Raw genomic sequence first — 22,273 nt, forward strand, 5'->3', positions numbered from 1 at the left:
CTGGACAGCTTTTGTGATGTGAACAGGATGTGATAGAGGCAGAGAAATGGGCCTTTTTCACCACCTTCATTGCCACATAGGAGGCACAATTATGTTGTTTACTCATGCTCGGTTAGCATCACAGTGCATCTTTCACCAGTTGCACTCTAGCTGTCATCTGGCCAATTACATCACCCAGGGTTCCTTAGTATACTAAGGTGTAGGATGGGTTCCACAGAGCTGGAGAGAGTGCTCAGGGACAACTGTAAGAGCCCAGCACACTTCAGCATTCCATGCATGACATGGGCTTCAGCAGAGTCACCCACTCTGTCCACTCCGGGGAAAAGCCAAGGAATTCAGGAATTCATTGGATTCCATTAGTCTCCAGAGGCAGAGCTTCCTAATCTGCCCACCACCCCTGTAAAGTAGGATCAGAACTATACGTTCAAACTGCATGAGGAAGTGGTCTGACCATGACAATAAGGTGATCCAAATGCTGTATTTTTCCCCAGAATTTCTAAATTCAATATATTCAGATAAAATAGATCAGAGGCCAGAACAAAAAACTAAAAAACAAAATGTTCTTCTAAAAAAAGAACATTTGAATTGTATATTCCCATATTAGATATACAACAGCCACTGACACACATTGTTTCAGAAAACAGCTACTGCACAGCCTCCCTCAAGATAATTAAAGCCCGATAAGTGTGAATAAATCGCTTAAAAATATCTTTGAAAATATTTCAACCTTTTGTTACCCTTACATCCAATAGTTCAGAAAGACTGGTATAATTGCATTGGACGTCAGACAACACAGCATGGACTTCCGGTTGGTTGTTAATGGCGGCAGACGCACGTTCTTTGACTCCCCTTGATCAAACATTAACAATAGTTCCTTCGTGGCTGCATTTTTGTCTTACCTATTTTATGTTAGCTAATTTTATTTCGCCTACTTCACCCCCAGAGGAGGAGGAGGACAGACTGTCATCTTTCTTGCCAGTGCTTGGGATTATCTCTCCACTTGCATCTCTGACTCAGCGGCCTTGATGTCCCAGCCTGAGAGTGCTTACTGATAAGGTCTACGGACTGTAAGTCTGAAGCTTATCTCTCCCCCTGACTGGACGGCTACCAATCATCTTTAAAACAGACTGCTTACCTCTTGCAGGAAATATTAATTAACATCCAAAATGGTCCTGACAAGGAAGGCCAGGAAAGAACAGGGAGTTTCCTCACCATTTGCGAGCCTGCCCTGTATAGGCAGAACACTTAAAGGGAAAGGGGGGTCAGCTCCAGCTTCTTCGCCTCATCTCCACCTAACGTCAGATGAGCTTTTAGAGACTGAAGGGGGCCAACTAAAAATAACATAATTTTTTCCCCAATTGCCTACGAAAGCAAGCATAGGAGGCCCCCATACAGACCCCCCCTCTGAATGGTCTTTCTCCATCAAAGATAATATACAGTGGAATATGGGGGAATCCCTGGCCTTAAGCCTGGCAGCCGAGATAGCACAGGCAGAGGTCCATGCAGCCGCAGAGTCAATGCAATCACTGGTGGGGTTTTTTAAAATCCCCTCAGTGGACAAGCTACAGACTGTTATGAAGGCACAGCCGGAGGCCAGCCCACCTACTGTACTCCCCAAGGTCTCTCCTTTAGCTACACGGCATTCTGCCACTGACCTCATGGCGCAGGACCCTCAGCTGGATAAGGGCGAGGATATAACTAATCAGCCCAGTACTCCTCTGGAGTCTCATAGCCCACCAACACAACTCGCCCCCCATGCTGAAGTGCCATTACTGTCGGGCTGGCTGCTTACCATGGCAACTGAGCTGGAAACATGTAAAAAACTTCCTGTCTGAAAGCAATCATTTACTAACAACGCTAGTCAAACTCCAGCAGAAGCCTGCCGACCCACCATATCCAGCTGTGATGACTCAGATGCCGAAGCCAATTACTCCATCTTTTGCTATAGAGATCAAGCCGGCCATCCCAAGAGCTAGACCTCGCTGTGGGACAAAGAAAAGATCTGACAATAAAAAGAAGAGTAAAAATCTCAAAAACCAGAAGCCAACTGGCTGTAAAAAAAAAAAAAAGAACTCTAAAAAATTATTCGATCTTCTGGACAAGGACGCTGCAGGGGGCAAGGAGAAAAGGGAGTCACGATCCCCCCAGAACTTGGGGGGGAGTTGCCTCCCGCTGCAGAGGGAGCCAATCCCCAATTACCGCCTGGCTGCTCTCTCCCTGATACCGGCACCTGCTTATACTGAAAGCACCCTGGATCTTTACGCCCTCAAGCAAGTTCCGTGGCAGGAGGTCCTATGGAAGGATACTGTTAACCATAATTCAGGGGCAGGCAGTAACAATCCAAGGTGGAACCTAATCCTGAATCATTGCAAATTAGTTCTTGTTAATTACCGCGAACCCAAGGGGATAGTGGCTCAAAATCTTCACAAGCTCCATCTAGTGAAGACTCTAAAGGATATTCTCCCGCTACAGTTCACTTTTCAGGACATTAACTCAGTGGAGTATTTGTACCACAACGGCATCAAAGCACGGGCAGTGGTCACTTTTTCTTCATCTTTACCAGCGACTCAAATTCTGGCCGCAAAAGGAAAACTGGCCAACCTGGGCATAACACCTGTGAGGCTTTTTGAAAACAGGGCCAAGCCGGAGGCCCTACTTCCTAATAATCTTCCCCGTTCTAACGGCCATCCAAGGTCAAACCAAGGCTGGCTTATTGATTTGGACGTACCGGTGGAGCGCTCTCAAAGCGGTAAACTATCACCCCATAAAGAGAAGGTGACTCCCTCATCCCCAAACAGACCCTATCCTGACGACGGGCCTAATGATCTCTTTGATGCGGAGGAGCAGGCACTTTTAAACTCCTTTGAAGCCCTCGCCCCAAGAGATCACGATGAAATTTTGTGCAGATTGGGCCAGTTAACTGGGCGGCTGTCAAAGATCCACAGCCACTGCTTGGAATCTCAACCAAGGAAGCAAGGTGTCAAGGGAGAGCAAGCGGTGATAGCATTTAAGGAGAGAGATGCGTCCTCACCACACGAGAATCCAAGGGATGACACTACACAACTGAGGCACCGTGTTTTGCCCATAACAAAGTCCTTGTATGACCATGGGGCAACCGTGGGTATGTGCTGTAACATCCCCCTTAGTTTGCCATCTAACACAAGCCCACTAACTGTACCCTATCCGGTTCCTCCAGTTATCTCAACAGCTTCTATAGGACCCTCCTCTACCTTTACACCATTGGTGGTAGAGGCAAAGATCCACAGTACGCCGAGCCCGTCTGTGGTCCAGGAGGCAAATGAGGTGGCAGGAAATGCCACCACCCTCAGCCAAGCACAACCCCTATCGAGAGGTAACCGTTCTACCCTGCCCCAAATTTCTACGTATCTGGCAAACGGATGCATCTGCTTCTCAGAAGAACTGGATGCCATTAGCGCCGACTGACAGCTTTCGTTCCTGTCTTGGAACATTATGGGCTGGAACAACAAACCCCCAGATGCAGACCTGGATTCTTTTCTTCACGACTTCATGATAGTATGTTTACAAGAGACATGGCTGACCCAAGGCAATCCTTTGTGTATCCACGGTTTTAGACCCTTCTCCTCCCCAGCTACCAGGACTAACACCAAAGGCCGTGGCAGCGGGGGCCTCAGTATTTCCATCTCTGTTAACTTTCCAGTCGAGATTTACCCAATTGAGCTAACAGGCGCCCAATACCTCATGGCAGTGAGACTAGAGGGGCCCTGTACTGGGTCACTTATTATTGTTAACGTCTATCTCCCACCGAGTCTAGCTAAGTCTATGAGCCCCGGTAATGTTTGGGACCTTCTTGCCGACACTTTATCACAGTTAGAACAACAATTCCCCCATGCCAACCTGATCCTGTGTGGTGACTTTAACGCCAGACTGGGGAGCGCCAGGCCGGAGCCCGGGGCCTCTACAAATCATGGCCCCAGTCCCCACCTGGCATGGAGTGACAGAGTCTCCCTTGATCTAATAACCAATAAGCAAGGCTATAGGCTATTAGACCTTTCACTCTTGTACAGTCTTGAATGTCTGCATGGCTCCCCCGTAGATGCATCCAAAGGGGCGTATACACACTTAACCAGTAGGGGCACTAGTGTCATAGATTATATCTTTATAGACAAGGCGTTTTACCCGCAAGTCTCACTTTTTGATTTGATAAACAGGGCTGACAGTGATCATTTTCCCCTTTTAATGCTTTTAAAGCTCCAGCACTCCGTTCCCTCTATTGCTCACACGAGTTTAGAGGGAACGCTAGTATCAGAACAGAGAGTCCGTTGGTCCACTTCTGTGCAGTCCTCCATCTCTAGCCTTTTGACTTCTAATCTCCCTCTCTCCATTAATAGTGCTTTGGCAGACCCGGCACTAGATGCACTGGAGCTGTACCAGTCTATCGCATCCTTTTTCAGACCCATGCTGACCCAGAGTAGACAAGCTGTGGCTCTGTGGCGTTCAAGACCCACTTGGTTTGATCTCGAATGCAAAAGCTTCAGGAAACAGCTTGCAAATTACGCACGATGTGCGATTAGAGACCCTGATAACTTCGCGCGAGCTCATGTAGTGGCACTGCGCACTTCTTATAAGCTTTTGCTAAAAAAGAAAAAAGCACAGTACGCTAGATCTCAATGGCAGCAACTAGCACAGACGGCCATAGGGAAAAACGAGCGCTTGTTCTGGGAAATAGTGGCCAGGGGGATGCGAACGTCAAGACCCCTCAGTCCTAATTTGATCTCGGCTGATCTTTGGCATGCCCATTTTACCAAACTTTATGCGCCCCCAAATGAAGCCACTATAATTCCCTGCTGCTCTTTGGAGCCCTTTTTACCTGCCTGGCCTCCAGTAACTGTAGAGCAGGTTAAAATACTTTTATCCACTCTGCGGGATGGCAAGGCACCTGGGGAAGATATGCTGCCTCCCAAACTTTTTAAAAACTTCCCTGCTTGGTGGGCCCCCATTCTAGCCCGGCTGTTCACACAACTGAACAGCACTGACATTTTCCCAGAGGGCTGGAAACAGAGTGTCGTCCCTATATACAAGAAAGGGAACAGGCAGGACCCGAATAACTATCGCCCTATCAGTCTCCTTGACATCGCCGCCAAACTATATGCTAAATTTCTCCTAGTGAAATTAGAAGAGTGGGAGACAGCCAATACTGTCATCTTTCCTGAACAAGCGGGTTTCCTCAAAGGACAAAGCACGACTGACCATTGCCTAACTCTTTACACTATTGCAAGGCAATGTGTGCTAGGCCCCACGAAACACCTCTACGCTGCATTTATAGATTTGGCGGCGGCATTTGATTCCATCGACAGATCAATGCTGTGGTCTAAGCTAGCACAACCATTGACAAACGACTTCTATTCCTTATTAGGGAATTGTACACAGATAATAAAGCAAGAGTGAGGGTGGGTTACTCGGGTTCGCTTTCAGATCCCATCGCCTCAAATAGGGGAGTAAAACAGGGATGCTTGTTAGCCCCTTTACTTTTTAATTTTTATCTTAATGATATAGTCACTGAGCTGACGGGGCCAGAATTTCTCCCCCCAGCAGGTGGGAACAGGAAGGTTTCGGTCCTCCTGTACGCAGACGACATGATCCTGCTTTCTATTACACGCATGGGATTAAAGAGACTACTTTCGAAATGCAGTGCCTTTTGCTTAAAGGAAAAATTACAGATAAACCATGCCAAAACTAAAGTCATGGTTTTCAATAAAAGGCACAGAAATTTTCCTTGGTCTATGGATGGCCAACGAATGGAGCGATGCCGCTCCTTTAAATACCTAGGCATAATTTTCCAGGATAATCTTGCATGGAAAAAACATATTGACCACACCAAAGTTACTGCTCTTAGAACATGCAGTGCCATCCTGAGCTTTTACAGGTCCACAGGTGGTAATCTCATCCCCCCAGCACTGAAAATTTATAACAGCAAAGTTTTACCGCAGATCTTCTACGGCGCCCCGGTTTGGGGCCTAGAGGGTCCCCTTCTACGCAATCTTGAGGTGGTCCAGAACAGCTTTTTAAAAAAACTTTTGCGTTTGCCCATAGGCACACCGGCGGCATTGTTGCGAGCTGAGACGGGTACTTCTCCTGTCAGTGCTCATATCCATTGCGCATTGCTTAGCTTTTGGGAGTCAATCCAAAACTCTCAGTCTAAGCTCATTTTGAAATTATGCGTCGAGCGGGCCTCCAGAGACAAATTCTGGGGTGGAAAAATCCTTGGTATATACCATTTGTACCACATTTCACCTCCGGCCTCTGGTATCCATGATAGAACAACGCTGAAAGAGGCAATTTTTTCCCACTGTCACTGGTTAGATAGGCTAGCAATCAATAACTCCAAACCCTTTAGTTGGTTTGGGGCTATAAAAAAGGACCACCGAAGGGCAAACTATCTGGCCCATTCCATGTCACCAATGCTTAGACAAGCTTTCACGGCACTCCAGTTCCAGTCAATGCCGAATGCTGTACTGGAGGGCCATTATAACCAGACCCCATGGAGCCAGCGATTTTGCATTTGTGGGACCAAGGCAGTTGAAGACCTCCTGCATTACTTATTAAAATGCCCCCTTTATGCACATCCGAGGTCCAGAATTCTGGGTGAATTTCTAATACGGGGCAGGTCTGTGCAGGATATCATCATCTTCATTTTAGCAGACAAAGATTCTGCGGTTACACACAGGGTCGCTCTCTTTGCCTGTGCTGCACATAAGATCCGTGCGGCACAGCTGGCTCAATTGTCGAGTAATTCATAGGGGATAAGTTTTGCCCTGTACACCTTTTGAAATTTACCAAAGAATGTTTTAACTGTAGTTTTATATAATGATAAGCAATTCTGTATGTTGCAATGGCCTACGGCTAGGCAATAAAACTGACTGACTGACTGACTGACAACACAGCACAGGATCTTCTCTGGCGTTATTCCAATGTAATGTGCATGTTTGCTTTCAAAGTCCACAGTTGGGTAATAACTTTATTAGGACCAACCAAAAAGTCACAAAATGTCAAGACGAAGGCAAAGTGGGGAGCAGGAGCAGAAGGGAGGAAAAAGTACAAAATGTAGGCTAATATCAAAGTCAGGAGGACAGCTTGTAGACCAAGTACCAAGATGAAGACTGCAGACTGAATAAGATATCAGGGTGCTAAAGAAATCAGAGTGCACAACTAGAGTTCTGGGATAAAGAAGCAATGGATGCTTTCCCCATTACCTGAGAAAATAATGTAATCCAAATCTATCCCAAGCCTTAAACGAAACACACAAGTGCCTAGGCAGGCTGAGAGCAGATGTAAAGCAAACCATGGCAGTCTTCACCTTGGTTGCTCCAGCCACCATCTTTAAAATGTATCCTAATTTGTCTATAGTGGAAACAAAAAAGGGCAATAGTGGAAAGAGAAATGAAAGCAAATTCAGGCTGAGGTATAAATCAGGTGGTCAAATTTGAACTGTAGATAATCTGTCCCAAATAACTGTATGACTTCAACTCAATCAAAAATGACTACCAAAAGTAGAAGGATTACAGAAAATTACCTGTACCAAAATAAATTGTACCAAAAAATCTGTACAAAAAAAATTTGGAGCATGTTGTTTTTTAAGACTCTTAAAAGTTTATTCACTAACAATTACACTAGATGGGACTACCTTCGACAGCTGCAGTTGGTCTAGAATGCACGAGCAAGAATACTACTGAGTGCACGCTCATGGGAACGTTACATATTGCAAATCAATTTGCTAGTTACCAATTTGTTTTCTTTAAAGCCCTAAATAGCTTGTGTCCAAAATAACTGAAGTGTTGCCTTCTCCAGTACTAATTTGCCCATTCCCTAATATCAGAAAAAGAGGCTTCTTTCTGTGTCCCACCTAGGATGGACTCAAAATAATGGCACCAAGAGATAGGGCCTTCTGAATGCCTGCACCAATAATGTCAAACAGTATTGCTCATGAAGTATGGGGTCTTCCCTCTCAGACTGTTTTTTGCCCACTAATGAAGACATTGTTATTCAAGCAGGAGTTTGCTTGCTAAGTTTTATTTGTGGTCTCTACCTTCATATTTAACTCTGTCCATATTTTTACTGTATTTTTATTATTCATTTAATGTAGTATATTGTATTACTGTTCATAGGGTTTTCGTGGTATTCAGAGGTGGTTTACCATTGCCTTCCTATGAGTATGGATGCATCTTAGTCTGGTGTCTCAGCTTTGACCGTTCTGCCTTGGGTGACCCTGCTAGGAGTCTAGCCTCTTGGTCTAGACTCCTGACGGCATTGCTCTCAGCTTCTTCAACACTCTCAAACCCCCTCAACAGGTTAAGGTGTGCATCCTAGAGGGGGAAGCACACCTTAACATGGTGAGGGGGTTTGAGGGTGTTGAAGAAGCTAAGAGCAATGCCGTCAGGAATCTAGACCAAGAATTGTGGGGAAATGGGGCTAAGGAGATAGAAATGAAGCAGGAGAAAGACTTATCAAATTCTGTGAAGCCAATAATTTGTTTCTTGCAAACACATTTTTTGAGCAACCCATTTTTTGGGTTTGGTACGGAAACTGCCTTGGTTGCCCTGTACAATGATCTGTGTCAGGAGAGAGACAGGAGGAATGTGCCTCAATTGGTCCTCCTTGACCTTTCAATGACTTTCAGTACCATTGACCATGGTATCCTTTTGGAGTGATTGTCCGAGTTGGGGGCATTGCATTATGGTGTTTCTGTTCCTACTTCAGAAGGCAGTTTTTACTGGAACATTGCTGGGCTCTGTGGGTTCTTCAATATGGGATCCTGCTGGGGTCTATACTGTTCGCTAGTTGTTTAACATCTACATTGAACTGCTGAGTGGGGTCATGTAGAGTTTTGGTGTGTTTTGTCATCGGTATGCTGATGACATACAGCTCTAGTTCTCCTTTTCAGCTTCTACAGGTGAGGCTGTGAATGTGCTGAATCAGTGATTGGTTGCAATACCAGACTGGATGAGGGCTAATAAACTGAAACTTAATCTAGACAAGATGCTGTTGGTGGGTGGTTTCTCTGACTGGCTGAGTGGTGTGCGGCCTGCTCTAAATGGGGTCACACTCCTCTAAAGGAGCAGGTTCATAGTTTGTGAGATCTCCTGGATCCATTGCTGTTGCTCGAAGTACAGGTGGACTCGGTGGCACAGAGTGCCTTAGGATGACTTAGGCTGGTTGCACAACTGCAACCTATCTGGACAGGGATAACCTATGCTTTGGTAACCTCAAGATTGGATAATGCAATGTGCTTTATGTGGGGCTGTCTTTGAAAATAGAGCTTCAGTTAGTGCAGAATGCGGCTGCCCGATTGTTGATGGGTTGAAGGCAAGCAGATCATATAACATCAGTTCTGTTCCAATCACAATGGCTGCCTGTATGCTTCCAAGCCCAATTCAGAGTGCTGGTTTTCACCTATAAAGCTCTTTATGGCTTAGAACTTTATGCCTCTCCTGATATGAACCTACTGGATTCTTAAATCTACTTCTGAGGCTCTTCTCCAGATCCCACTACTGAGGCAGGCTGAGAGGCTGGTGACAAGGGAAAGGGTCTTTTATGTATCTATTTGTTTATATTTATTAAATTTATGTCCCGCCCTTCCTCCCAGAAGGATTCCAGGGCGACAAACACAATAAAAACACTCTAAAACATCATAAACATATATATTAAAATATATTAAAACAAAACATCGTTAAAAACATATTAAAACAAACATCTTTAAACAACATCTTTTAAAAAAAAACCTTTAAAAACCTCTTACAAAGCAATTCCAAATCACAGACCCAGACTGGGATAAGGTCTCTACTTCAAAGGCTTGTTGAAAGAGGAAGGTCTTCAGTAGGTGCTGAAAAGATAACAGAGATGGTGCCTGTCTAATATTTAAGGAGAGGGAATTCCAAAGAATAGGTGCCACTACACTAAAGGTCCACTTCCTGTGTTGTGCAGACTGGACCTCCTGATACGATGGTATCAGCAGGAGGCCTCACCAGCAGAGCTCAGTGATCGACTGGGTATATAAGGGGCAAGAAGATCTTTCAGCAGGACCGGCTCCTGGCATGCGGGGGCCCTTGGGCATCAGCTTGCCCTGGCCCCCCAGTGGGTGGGTGTGTGCACGTGCGCGGCTGCCCCCCATGGCCCCCCTACCTGTCTAGTCTTTACCATTGCCCTTAATGAAGATGGCGGCTGCGGTTTCAAGGGAATGAAGCCTCCGCCGCCATCTTTGATGATGGCACACGTGCATGCTACGCGCGCACATCTCTGCCATCAACTAAGATGGCGGCAGCGGCTTCAGTACCTTTGGGAAGCTGCAGCCACCATCTTCATTAAGGGCAATGCTAAAAAGCCAGCTGACAGGTAAGGGGGGGCGCGGATTGTGGTAGGGGAGCGGAGGGACCCTCAGGGCTCCTGTAGCTCCAGGGCCCTTGGGCCAGTGCCCAACCTTGCCGCCCTTTAGAACCGGCCCTGTCTTTCAGGTATCCTGGTCCCAAGCTGTATAGGGCTTTGTACACCAAAACCAGCACCTTGAACTTAGCCTGGTAGCTAATGGACAGCCAGTGCAATTCTTTCAGCAGTGGGGTGACATGTTGGCGATATCTTGCCCCAGTGAGCAGTCATGCTGCTGTATTATGCACCAGCTGCAGTTTCTGGACCAGTCTCAAGGGCAGCCCCACGTAGAGCACATTACAGTAATCCAGCCTGGAGGCTAGCTGTGCATGGATAACAGTGGTCAGGCTATCCTGGTCCAGAAACGGCCACAGCTGTCTTACCAGCCAAAGTTGGTAGAAGGCACTCCTAGCCCTTGCGGTCACCTGGGCCTCTAGCAACAAAGACGGATCCAGGAACACCTCCAGACTATGGGCCTGCTTTTTCAGACGGAGTACACCCCATCCAAATCAGGCAACTGACCAATTATCCGAACTCGGGAACCACCAACCCACAGCTAGGATGCTAGGATTCAGACTCAAGTTTATTGGCCCTCATCCTGCCCACCAAGAGTCCAGTCAGCCGTCCAGGGCTTGTACGACCTCTCCCAATTCAGATGTTACAGAGAAATAGAGCCAGGTATCATCAGCGTACTGTTGAACATCACTCCAAATCTCCTGATGACCACTCCCAAGGGCTTCATATCGATGTTAAACAGCATCAGGGACAAGATGGTACCCTGCGGCATCCCACAGCACAGCTGCCAGGGGGGCAAACGACAATCACCCAATGCTATTCTCTGACCCTAGAGGTAGGATCGGAACCAGCCTAAAACAGTGCCTCCGATACCCATCTCACTGTTGGTTCACAAAGATACCTTAGTTAATTTTATCAAAAGCCACCAAGAGATCGAGTAAGAATAACGGGCTTGCACTCTCACTGTCTTTCTCCCGAAAAATATCATCCATCAGGGTCACCAATGCTGATTCAGTTCCATAGCCAGGCCTGAAGCTAGATTGGAATGAGTCAAGATAATCTGTTTCATCCAAGAGTACTTGCAATTGTTGCACCACAACCCTCTCAATCACCTTATCACCTTCTCCAAAAAGGTGGTTATTGTTGTTGATTAGATGTATTAGTCACATGTTACACAAAGGTCTCCAAGTGACTCTGGATATTGTTAAAAACAAACGTAAATGTATCATACCATAAAACAAAATAATAAAACAACAACCATCCCTGTATAGCCAGTAGTATTGGTGAGATGGGTATTGGAGGCACTGTTTTCCAGTAGTTTCCATCCTATTTCCAGGATCAGTTTCAGAGAATAGCATTGGGTATTTATTTTTCTGCCCCCTGGCACTTGTTCTGTGGGGTGCCAAGGGATGCTATCTGGTGCCCAATGCTATTTAACATCTATACAAAGCCATTGGAAGTGGTCATTAGGAGTTTTGGGGTGAGGTGTCATCAATATGCTGATGATACCCAGTTCTATTTGTCTGCATGATCTGGATAAGGAGAGGCTGTGAACTGGTGCCTGGACTTGGTGCTGGGCTGAATCTGGGCCAACAAACTGATGATGAATCTTGGTAAGACGGAGGCCCTGTATACATCATTAAATAGGCAAAATATATGGAGATTTAATGTCAGGTAATACTGACTTCTTAATATTAGATTTTATGCTTGTGCAGAAACTTTCTTCCTGCTGCATTTCTATATTGTTTTCCTTGAAGGAGACTAAGTGTTCTATGCCCATGAGGACATTGGGAAATGGGCTAGTCAGAGATAGTCAGTTGCCAAAGGCCATCCAGTATATATTGCAGTGTATTGGAACAGAGTGTTAGACTCAACCAAGCAGACCCAGATACAAATCTCTCCTTAATCACAGAATCTAACACTCTGTTTCAATATACTGCACTATATGCAGCCCTACCTATGCCGTCTCTGTTCTCTTGAAAGGTTTTCCCTCTTGGGGTCAGTTCAGGCAGTACATTTTCTATCCATACAATGTGCCCTGATCATTGCTAAACTATGTGCTTACATGGACAAATGCAGCGTTTGAACCATCAAACACAAGATATATTTGGTAACAATGCTTGTTCTATGGGAGGCACAGTGCCTTTGTGCCTTGCCGCTCTGGGCTCCTGCAGGGAGGAAGGGCAGGATATAAATTAAATAATAAATAAATAAATACAATTACTGTTGACAAAAAAATTGTGATTATCTTGTGTTATGTTTGTGCATGTGTGGTGTTGATGGCTTTAATACTATCTCTGATAACAATATAAATCTTGTTCCTCCTCTGTAGTCTCCAAATAAAATGTAAAGAAAATATGTTCACTTGTTTTTTCTCAGGAGATGAAAATTAAGGATGAATAAAAGTACAGTAAACCTTTACTTTCTTTTTTATAGCACTGTTATTTAATTAGCTTTCAGTTTTGATCTGAAGAGACTAAAGCTAATCTTTTTGTCCTAGACCTTGTAATCTTTCAAAACCTTATCAACCAATTATACTCCAGAGGGGTTAAAGCAGTACTAGCTGCCTCATTATCTCCACTTGAAAATCTTTGGCTTGCTGTGCAAATCTATATTAAAGCCCCCTTTAATAGGTCCAATTGAAAGCAACAGAACTCTAGCTTCGAACATTAATTAGCTTTAATATGTTTCATTCTTAACTTTTACTTAACCTATTTATTAATTCAATTTTCTATAATTTGATTAAATTAAAACCATATTGTAGAAGAAATTACTGTAATATATATATTTGTGAAAGACGGAACCTCAGTAAAATTTTACTGGCAAAATGGAAATATTTCATCATGATTAAAAGAGACAGTTTCAAAGTGTCATCCAAATCTTGAACAGATACAGTTATCTTTAAAAGTTGTGCAAGGGGAAGCGAGAATTCCACCTTGTGGTTTTTCCCCTTACAGTGTTGCAAGAACACCTGCACTTGGCTGACTTTCTCTTCTCCTAAAGATAGGATCAGTCTCAGGCCCTGAACCTGGCAACCCTACTACTTTCTAATTTTTGTTTTATGCCATGCCCCCATGGCAGCCATTTTGTCACTGATGCTCCCAGCACTCTCAAAATTTAAAAGAGGTTGATGACCCCTGGACTAGAAGAAGAATAAAGTATTGGAAAGAGATGGATGGGAAGAGGGTAGCAAAGGATAAATAAAGAAAGAGTTATAGTGTTGTGCAACACACAGTGTAGAAATGCCTAGGGCAAATTCAGTGTTCCTCTTTGGAGGCTCCCTTAATGTTTTGGAACCCTGATTTTTCCAGAGTTCCAAATTCAAAGTGCTCACAATGACCTTTAAAGTCCTGGGTCCCAAACATGTGAAAGAATATCTTCTCCCATTGCATCCTGTCTGTGCTTTAATACTGGTGTGGTGCAGGGGCCTGTGAGAGGGTGTTCCATATGGTGGGCCCATGCCTATGTAATGACCTTCTCTCTGAGGTGTGTCATGCTCCAACATTATTTTCATTTGCAGCAACTGAAAACATATTTGTTTGTCCAGGCCTTTGGGGAGGGGTGAAGTGCACTGGGGAATTGAGAGTGCCTCATTTCCTGTTGTTGACTGTGTTTTTTATTGCAATGTTTTTGATATGTGTTGTATTTTGCTTAGTTTTATATTGTTAATGCTTGGTTTATGTACCTTCCAGGGACTGTCATGGGTGAAGGTCAAGTTATAAATGGTAATAATACATAATTTTTTGGCTGGTGTATTTCAGGAAGGCTATTGACTAACTTGAAAGCAAGCCTTGAGAGGTGGGGAGATTATAGCAAAGCCTAGAAAAAGTAATATCAAAGAATGCAGCTACTGCTGGGTAGTAGGTATAGTGTTTGCAAAAAGGGCATTATGGGTGGAATACTCCTCAATTATATGCATCCACCAAAGACAGGAAATTACATTTAGTTTAAACATGACTCTAACACCCTCACAGTAACCATAGTTCTGTGTAGGGGAGCTGTGGAATCTGTTTCCTTGGATATTTTCAAGAAAAAGATTGGTAGCCAAGAATGCCTTGATGTCAAATAATCAATCTATTAGGTGGCCAACTGGCAGCCTCATGGTCAGTATGTAGCTCCCAAGACAGTTTTCCATTGGCCCCTCTGGAAAGAGCTTGATAATTTTCTGTTGATATAGTACTTTTTCCCAAACTACAATCTATGGATTTATTTATTTATTGTATTTATTTATTTATTACATTTATATATGGCCCCGTAGCCAAAGCTCTCTGGGCGGTTTATAGCAATTAAAAACAGTAAAAACAAATATACAAATTTTAAAACACAAATTAGATTTCAGACATAGATTATTATGTTAAAAATGCTTTCTGAAAGCCATTTATAGACTCCTATTTCTAATCCCAGTTTTCAGGATCTTCCCCTTTCTTTGTCCTCTTCCCCCTTGGTCTGATATAGGGGTTGCCAAATTTTGGGACTTGTTTTGGGATATTGAGAGAGTGTCATGGGCACCACACCCTCTGCTTGCCTCTCTTCACTGGATCACTCCCCCCTCACCAAGCAGAATCAGAGAAATCACATGCACATTTATTTATTTAACAAAATTTATATACCTCTTGATTGTAAAAAACCTCTTAAGCAGTATGCATGTGTGTGCACACATGCACTTTTGCTTCTCCAATCTAGTAGGATTAAAATGAACCCTCTTGATTTTACATGGGAACCCCCTAAACCACTGTAACTTTAAAGCAGTAAGAATCCTAGGTCCGGTTGTCCCACCCACCTGTAAAGTTGGCCTGCGGAATGAGGACAGATAAGAATCTGGTCTGCCTGGCCAAAAAGGTTCCCCAAGTCTGCTTTAAATAGAGCAAAAACACATACATTTTTGTCAGGAGCTGCCTGGGCAGAAATCTGCATGCTGCTCCCAGTGTGGAGCCACAGTTGGTGCAGGTTGAACTGTTCCCATGACAGTGAATGATTCATAGACCTCTAAGTAACTCCATTAACTGAAGGTGTTCACTGGCTCCCTCTGACATATAAAAAAATCTGGTTTAGACTAGAACTTTGCCTGGGTAACAGCAATATCCGCTACTTCTGGCTCCTTTGTTTATGGTTCCTAACTCTCAACTATTTCATCTTTTTGAGTAAAACTGAAATCTTCCTTATTTGCACAAGTAATGTAATTGGTCATTGTGTCCAGTGTTGTCAATAGTTTCAAGTTTCAATATGCCATTTAATATTTTTTTTGAATAATGATAACATGAATGCATTTATCACAAAGCTATACTATACGGAATCTGAAGGTTCAGGCAAATTAGATAAAACTGCAAAAGGAAATTTTGAAATTACTTGAATGTGTTGATTTTCTTGTTTTGTTTTTTAACCATTTTTAATCTTAGAGAACGTGTGGGCAACAAGAGGAGATAAACAACTTGGTACAGAGAAAGATTGCTGTAGATGAGGAAAATGTTGCCTTGAAGAGTGAGCTCTGCATCTTACAACAGAAATGTAAAGATAAAATCGAGGAACTTAAGGTATATTGACTTATACATTATACTAAGATGGCCACAGCTTTGAAGTAGCTCTTTGAGCTGTGTCTGTCTTTGTGGCATGGAAAGTGACAAGCTCAGAGGAAATATAGCCTTAGGCCTTAGGCTGCACCTACCAGTCTTCTCTCATGCACAAAACTCAGAGAAAGATGCTTTAATGTGAAGAATCTACACTTTATAACTTTCCGATAAATAGTTAATGATGGAAATGGAGCAAAGAAAGTAGGAGTGTGAAGATGTGGCTTCGTATAATTAGATTCTGATGGGACTGGCATTATTAATTGATAAAGCCAAGGTCTGGGAGGATATGTCTGTGTGGGTCTCAAAAATAGCTGGGGACGGCATCAAAGGCAGCTTGATCAATTAATGGGCTCTTTGCAAATGTGTACTCATCAAAGCTGTCATCCAGCTAAAAAAACATGTCCCTTCCACCTGCATGAAAGAGGCCAATAAAAGTACACAGGTGACCTTGGCCATCAAATATAGAAGAACCTGCTGCGAAGGTAAAACTGCACAGTTTATATTTACTGATTAGTTCTCACTTTTCTTTTTTTCCTATTCTTCCTCCCCCCCCCCTTTTTTTTTTTTTGTTTATTGGCCCTTGTGGTACTGTTCTACAGGACGCTAAGGAGTGTGCACTGAGAAAGGAAGAGCAAAGCAGAATGGTTATAAAAAATCTGGAGGAGGAAAATGAGGGATTAAGTACACGCTATGCTGACCTGCTAAATGACCTGGAGAAACTGAGGAAGCGGGAGGCACAATGGAGAATAGAAAAATCTGGCATCGATGCAAAAATAAAGGTATGAGAAGGAAGAGACTCCTGAATGTGATTTTGGAACCAGCTTCTCACAGGCTTTATGCTACATGTTATTTTCTTTAAATAAGTTATATATTCATAAATACCAATGGGGACTGATATTCATTTACATTCCTTCACATAAGACCCAAAGCTTTTTAAAAATTGATGTTGTAAAGCAGGAAACTGACTTCAAATAGCCATCCTAAAATGCAATCATTAAATAATAAAAGATACTTCATTCAAATATAAACATGTATTTTTTTAAAAAATAGAGTCCTGTCACTCCAGGATTTCCCTCCCTCAATGAGATTGGCAGCCCAGTGCTATGCATAAGAATATAATACTGGATCATACCCAGAGGTGTGTCATTCTATTCCCAAATGTCACCAGCCAGATTATGTTAACTTGGAAGTATGTCCCACTGATATCAATGGGACTTACTCCTCAGTAAGTGTGCAAAGGTTTGCAGTGTTCATTTTTATAATTTAAAGCCATTAAGTATAGTGTGTTGTAATTAATTATTCCTAAACTTTGCTGTGTGATGTATCTAAAGTTCCATAAGATCAAAATTGTTTAGGCTGAATGCCACTTGCAAAGTATATTTGTTCTTTTTCCACTAATGAAACATTAACAGATCAAACTATATGTGCTTTATAACTTAGATATTTAATTAAAACCTTTTATTTTTCTCATAGATATTTGTTTCTAAAGCTCACAGAACTGAATGTTTTGATGTTTTGATGTTTCTGTAGACATATCAGTGCAATTGTTGAGGCTTGACCCAAAGAATCCTGGGAACTGTAGTTTGGTGATGGTGCCGATCATTCTTTCATAGATTCCTAGTCCCAGTTTGAGGACTGCAGTTCCCAAGGCTCTCTGTGGAGGAAGTAAGACTATTACATGAGAAATGTGGCAGCATAGAGGAGTGACCTGGGTTTCACTTCATATTACTTCTCACATTTTCCTAATTCTCCTGCACTCCTCAAGTGTTTATTTTCCAGTCCCCTTTTTGCTCTCCTTACCCCCTCTCAGAGTCCCACCTTTTGAGCGCTCTCTCTGTCTCTTTCTGTGTGTGTGTGTGTGCCTCTTCAAATTAGGTCCATTGTTTTGCTGTCTCCCTGTTTCTTCCTGCTGTCTTCTGCCTCATGTATCTTCATTTCTGTTACCATTTCTCATGTCTTGTCCCTTCCTTGGCTTTTTTCATTTAATCTTTTCTGTTTGTTTTTCCTGTGAGTATCTCTTCATCCTGATCCATTCTATTCACCCCCCTCCCACTTTTTCTCTTTGATAATTTGAGCTTCCCTTTCGTCCTACTACTAATCCCACAAATGCACAGATATATTTCGCAAGATTGCTGCCTTGGATTCAAAACTTTATTTTCAGGCGGGTGGGTGGGACTTTGTGGAATCTACCCTGTTTAGAAGTTTGGCCCTGACATGCAAGACCGTTACTGTAATTCATGATGTGTGATGGCTTAATTTGATTGTTATGAATGAAAGGCAGGCCATGCAGTATCCAAGGAATTGTATTTCTTATAACTCAACACTGAAAATAGGTTCTGGAATAAAATTAGGGATGTGTGAAAACTTCCCTGTTCCTGAAATTTTTTTTTACTTCACTGAAAAATGACATAGCAAATTTTAAATATTTGTCAAAAAAATTAGATACGTAATTTTCTCAAGGGCAGGAATTTTTGTTGGTCTGCATCTTAGCATGTATGCATTGTTTCCATTCATAGTGCTAACTGACGTTATTGTACGTGATGCTACCATGAAGTTGCATAAAAAGCTGGACTAATGTGCTTCCTTCTCCCATGAGAAGTTGGTTTATGATAGTGTTGGAAGGGACATAAAAGGTAATCTAGTCCAGTGGTTCCCAAACTTTTATCCTCATGGCTTACTTGAAAACTGCTTATGATCTAGGTGGACCTCTTAATGATTTTTCTGCTTGTTTAGCAATTGTAATGTGCTCTGCTAGATGCTGTATGATTTTTAATTATATGTTTATTGCTTCTTTTATTTTTTATATTGTATTTTATTGTATTACAGTTTGTATTCCATATAATTCAAATTGCAATACAATAAAATACAAGAAGTGCAAAAGCAATACAATTAAAATTAATATGTATATTTAATGCGGACATGCCGCGGACCACCCAAATGAAGCTTGTGGACCACTGGTGGTCCATGAACCACAGTTTGGGAATTCTTCACTTAGTCTAAGCCTGTTCTGATCCAGGAAATTTTCTGGTACAGGATCCCTGATAAGTGGCGATCCAGCCTCTGCTTAAAAACATTTAACAAAGGAGAGTCTACCATCCTTCAAGGCTGTTGAACTGCTTGTACCATCAGAAAATTCTCCCTAAAGTTTCATCAAAATCCTTTCTTGTAATTTGGATCCATTGGTTGGGATCTTACCCTCAACAGAAAACCCATTTGTTGTATCATGTATGTGACAGCCCTTCAAATATTTGAAGATGGGTGTCCTATCTCCTCTTAATTGTCTCTTCTGACTGAACATGCTCAACTCTTACTTCATAGAGTTTGCAGGTTTCACCATCCTTCCTCCATGTGCACCATAAGTCTCTACTTAACTTTTTCTCCTTTATGTGTCTATGAGAATAATTTGGAAACCTGTTGTTTTATATAAGAAAATTCATGGAAGAAAGAATGCAGTTTGAAAGTACTTCTGCATTAGGATACATGATGCTATGTTCGATGGCTTTTTCCAGAGCTCCTCATAAGTCACATTCCTTATTTTGTGTTTTTTTGGCATGTGAGTTTTTGATGGCTCCACATTGATTTTTTTTCCTGTTAATACGCTTGGTAGTCTAGATACCTAAATCAGAAAGCTTCTGTGATTTTAGCAGGCTGTGGTCCAGAATGGAGTTCTACAGTTTGAACTATTTACGATATTAAAGACTTTCACAAAATGTCTGACCCTGTTGCCTGCTCATTTCTAAAAAAAAAAAAATGTATACATTTATCTGTGTATACATGACTAGCTCATTAAAGCAAGCTCCAAGGAGATAATCAATTCACATTGATCTTATTCTCAAACTACTGTAACCTTTTTCATAATAAACTATGAGAATATCTCTCTGCTGTTCTATGGCCTTGGAACAGGAGATATGGCCACTAGAAATTTAACACAACAGATCCCATGCCTTAGTCTTTCCTGTATCTACCTATACCCTATGAACATTGGAACACCCAAGGCCAATGGCTGTACCCTGTAACTAGTGCAGTTACAGGCAAGAAAGATGCTGGAATCAGGGGGGAAGGTTAAAATGGTTTCTGCTTCACTAGGGACACACTTGGCAAAACATTAGGCCAATTGCTCCTGTCATCATCTGAAGGCAGCACTGCCAGCATCTGGAGAGTGAAGAACCTATAAGTCTGTGTGCCCTTGCAGCTAATAGCCCTCACCATTCCATAAGCACCACCTGATCATAGCAAAACACCATTTCTTAGTGTGAAGCAAGTTAAGAAGATGAAATCCAAAATGAAAGGTAAGGCACAAAGAAGAATTAATATGGAAGTCAGTGGACAGGTAACAAGTACTACTTTTCCTCATGAGAGACTCTTCTTGTACTGCTAAGGTTTAAGCTATTTATAAGAAAAAAGGAAGGGGTAACTCTGCAGAAAGAGATTTTGTCTTGGTTTACAACCTCCCAGTGACTTGTTCTTATAGGAGGGCCTCCAAACTTGACAGAACTAATAAAAGTTTCAGAAATCATTCAGAAATGTTTCAGTAATCATTCAGCCTACTCATTGGATGCACTCTGGGTGTATCCAAACTGATCACTTTCATGTGATCTAATTTGGGGAGGGGGAGAGGATGTTTATTGCTCCACTTTTAGGTTTCTTATGGATAGCTTGTACTTCATGAAAAATTTTTAAGCTTTTCCACGATTGGTCTAGTCAGAGGTGTCAGGTGTCCAAGGGCATCACTCTTGTTGAACTAACCTAATTTGATGTTGTCCCTCACAACCCCAGAACTAATTAGGGCTGCCCAGATTTTATTTTTTTTAAAAAATAGTATTTCCAAATGATTTTTCATGAGATCAGTAGTCAAATCAACAGTAAAAATCTTTGTGACACATTTTTCTACCATTGCTTCTTCCTCCAGCTGGATGCAGAATTACCATGGGTAGAACTCTGCTCACAGGATGCTTCTGTTGGAGGAAGGGGGGAAAGTGATTTTTGCCAATTTCCCTTCCTTCTGCAACTTGAAAACTGTTCTGCAGGGTTGGCAGAGTCTGTGTGGGAGGAGGCATGGAAGCTTCAGAGGAATTGCTGAATATTGCTTCCCTTCTAGTTACAGTGGAAGACTTTACTGGATCTCTGTCCCTTCCATAGATGGAAGGAAACCGGTTCATGGAAGGGACATTCTGGTTCTAACCCTCGAGCTTTGGAAGTGATTTTTGTAAGAATGTGTGTCTACACACTCAGTCAGATACAACATAGGAAATGAGATGATGCTATGCTGTGATTGTATGTGATGAAGTCACGTTTTAATTTATTGAAGTGGATGACATTGCATCATTAATACCAGACCTTGATTAACCTATTTGCTACAAGAGGTAAAATTTCTTATGTTTTACTTTTGTTTACAACAAAAATGCACGATATTCAGCCACTCTTTTTGGCACCCACATCAAACTTCTGAGCCATAGTTTTGCCATTCTTAGTTTGAGCCAGTAGCTCATTATTTATGATTTAATTGGAGTCACAAAGTTTTCCTGGTACACAGAACTTAGATCACGGAAGCTTGGGTCTTTGGTTTATTGGATTGTTTTACTGCCTGCACCAGTATTCAGTCTCCTAGCATTCATCAATGTTACCCTCTCTTTGTTTGGCCCACTATGATTGTCCTCTCCTTCAGCATATCTAGTAGCCCTTCCCCCTTGTCTGCTCCTGTTGCTGGCTTGGTTTTTTAATGTCCCTAGACATTTCCTGGCCCTCATGGTACTTACTCCCCTACCCTTAATATTTCTGTCCTTTATCCACTTTTAGTGGCATGTTCACCAAGTGGATCTCAATATAATCTTTGAGCAAGGCATTGCCAAAACTGAATAAAAAGATTCTTTGAAAAACACTGGGTATCTTTTTATTATGCATACTTATTGATTCTGGTCCGTAAGTGACAGTCTAGCTATGAAGACCATTTCATTTTTAGTTCTGTCTCCCTATTTTATTGCTGAATTGTTTTCCCCTGCTATTGGTTTTGTGTACAAAACTGATTTTAATAATCTGAACTTGTTATTGTTTTATGTCTTTTAAGCTGCTGTGAGTTTTTTTAATAAAGAAAAGCAGGGTTATTTTAAAAATATACATAAAAAAATGTTTTCCTAATCTGCATTACAAAAACTTAAAACATATCAAGAATAAATGCACAATATTTTCATACATTATATATTAGGTTATGTAACTATATACCATTAGTTGTCTAATTGTAATTTCATTATTTCCCTTTTTATTCTTTTTAATTAAACTTAATTTCAGATGGATTC

At 42.2% G+C, this 22,273-nt stretch overlaps 1 protein-coding gene across 3 annotated transcripts in view; it reads left to right on the forward strand.

Moving 5' to 3' along the window:
* The window catches only part of CNTLN (centlein), a 268,051-nt gene that overhangs the window by 31,654 nt on the left and 214,124 nt on the right, over positions 1-22,273 (forward strand). For all 3 annotated transcript variants that reach the window (XM_061630573.1, XM_061630579.1, XM_061630586.1), the window contains exons 4-5: positions 15,810-15,944; positions 16,580-16,759. In XM_061630573.1, the coding sequence (XP_061486557.1) occupies positions 15,810-15,944; positions 16,580-16,759 (315 nt within the window). The remainder of the gene's footprint in view (positions 1-15,809; positions 15,945-16,579; positions 16,760-22,273) is intronic.

This window comes from Rhineura floridana, chromosome 1 (genome assembly GCF_030035675.1).
Source record: "Rhineura floridana isolate rRhiFlo1 chromosome 1, rRhiFlo1.hap2, whole genome shotgun sequence".
Lineage (NCBI taxonomy): Eukaryota > Metazoa > Chordata > Lepidosauria > Squamata > Rhineuridae > Rhineura > Rhineura floridana.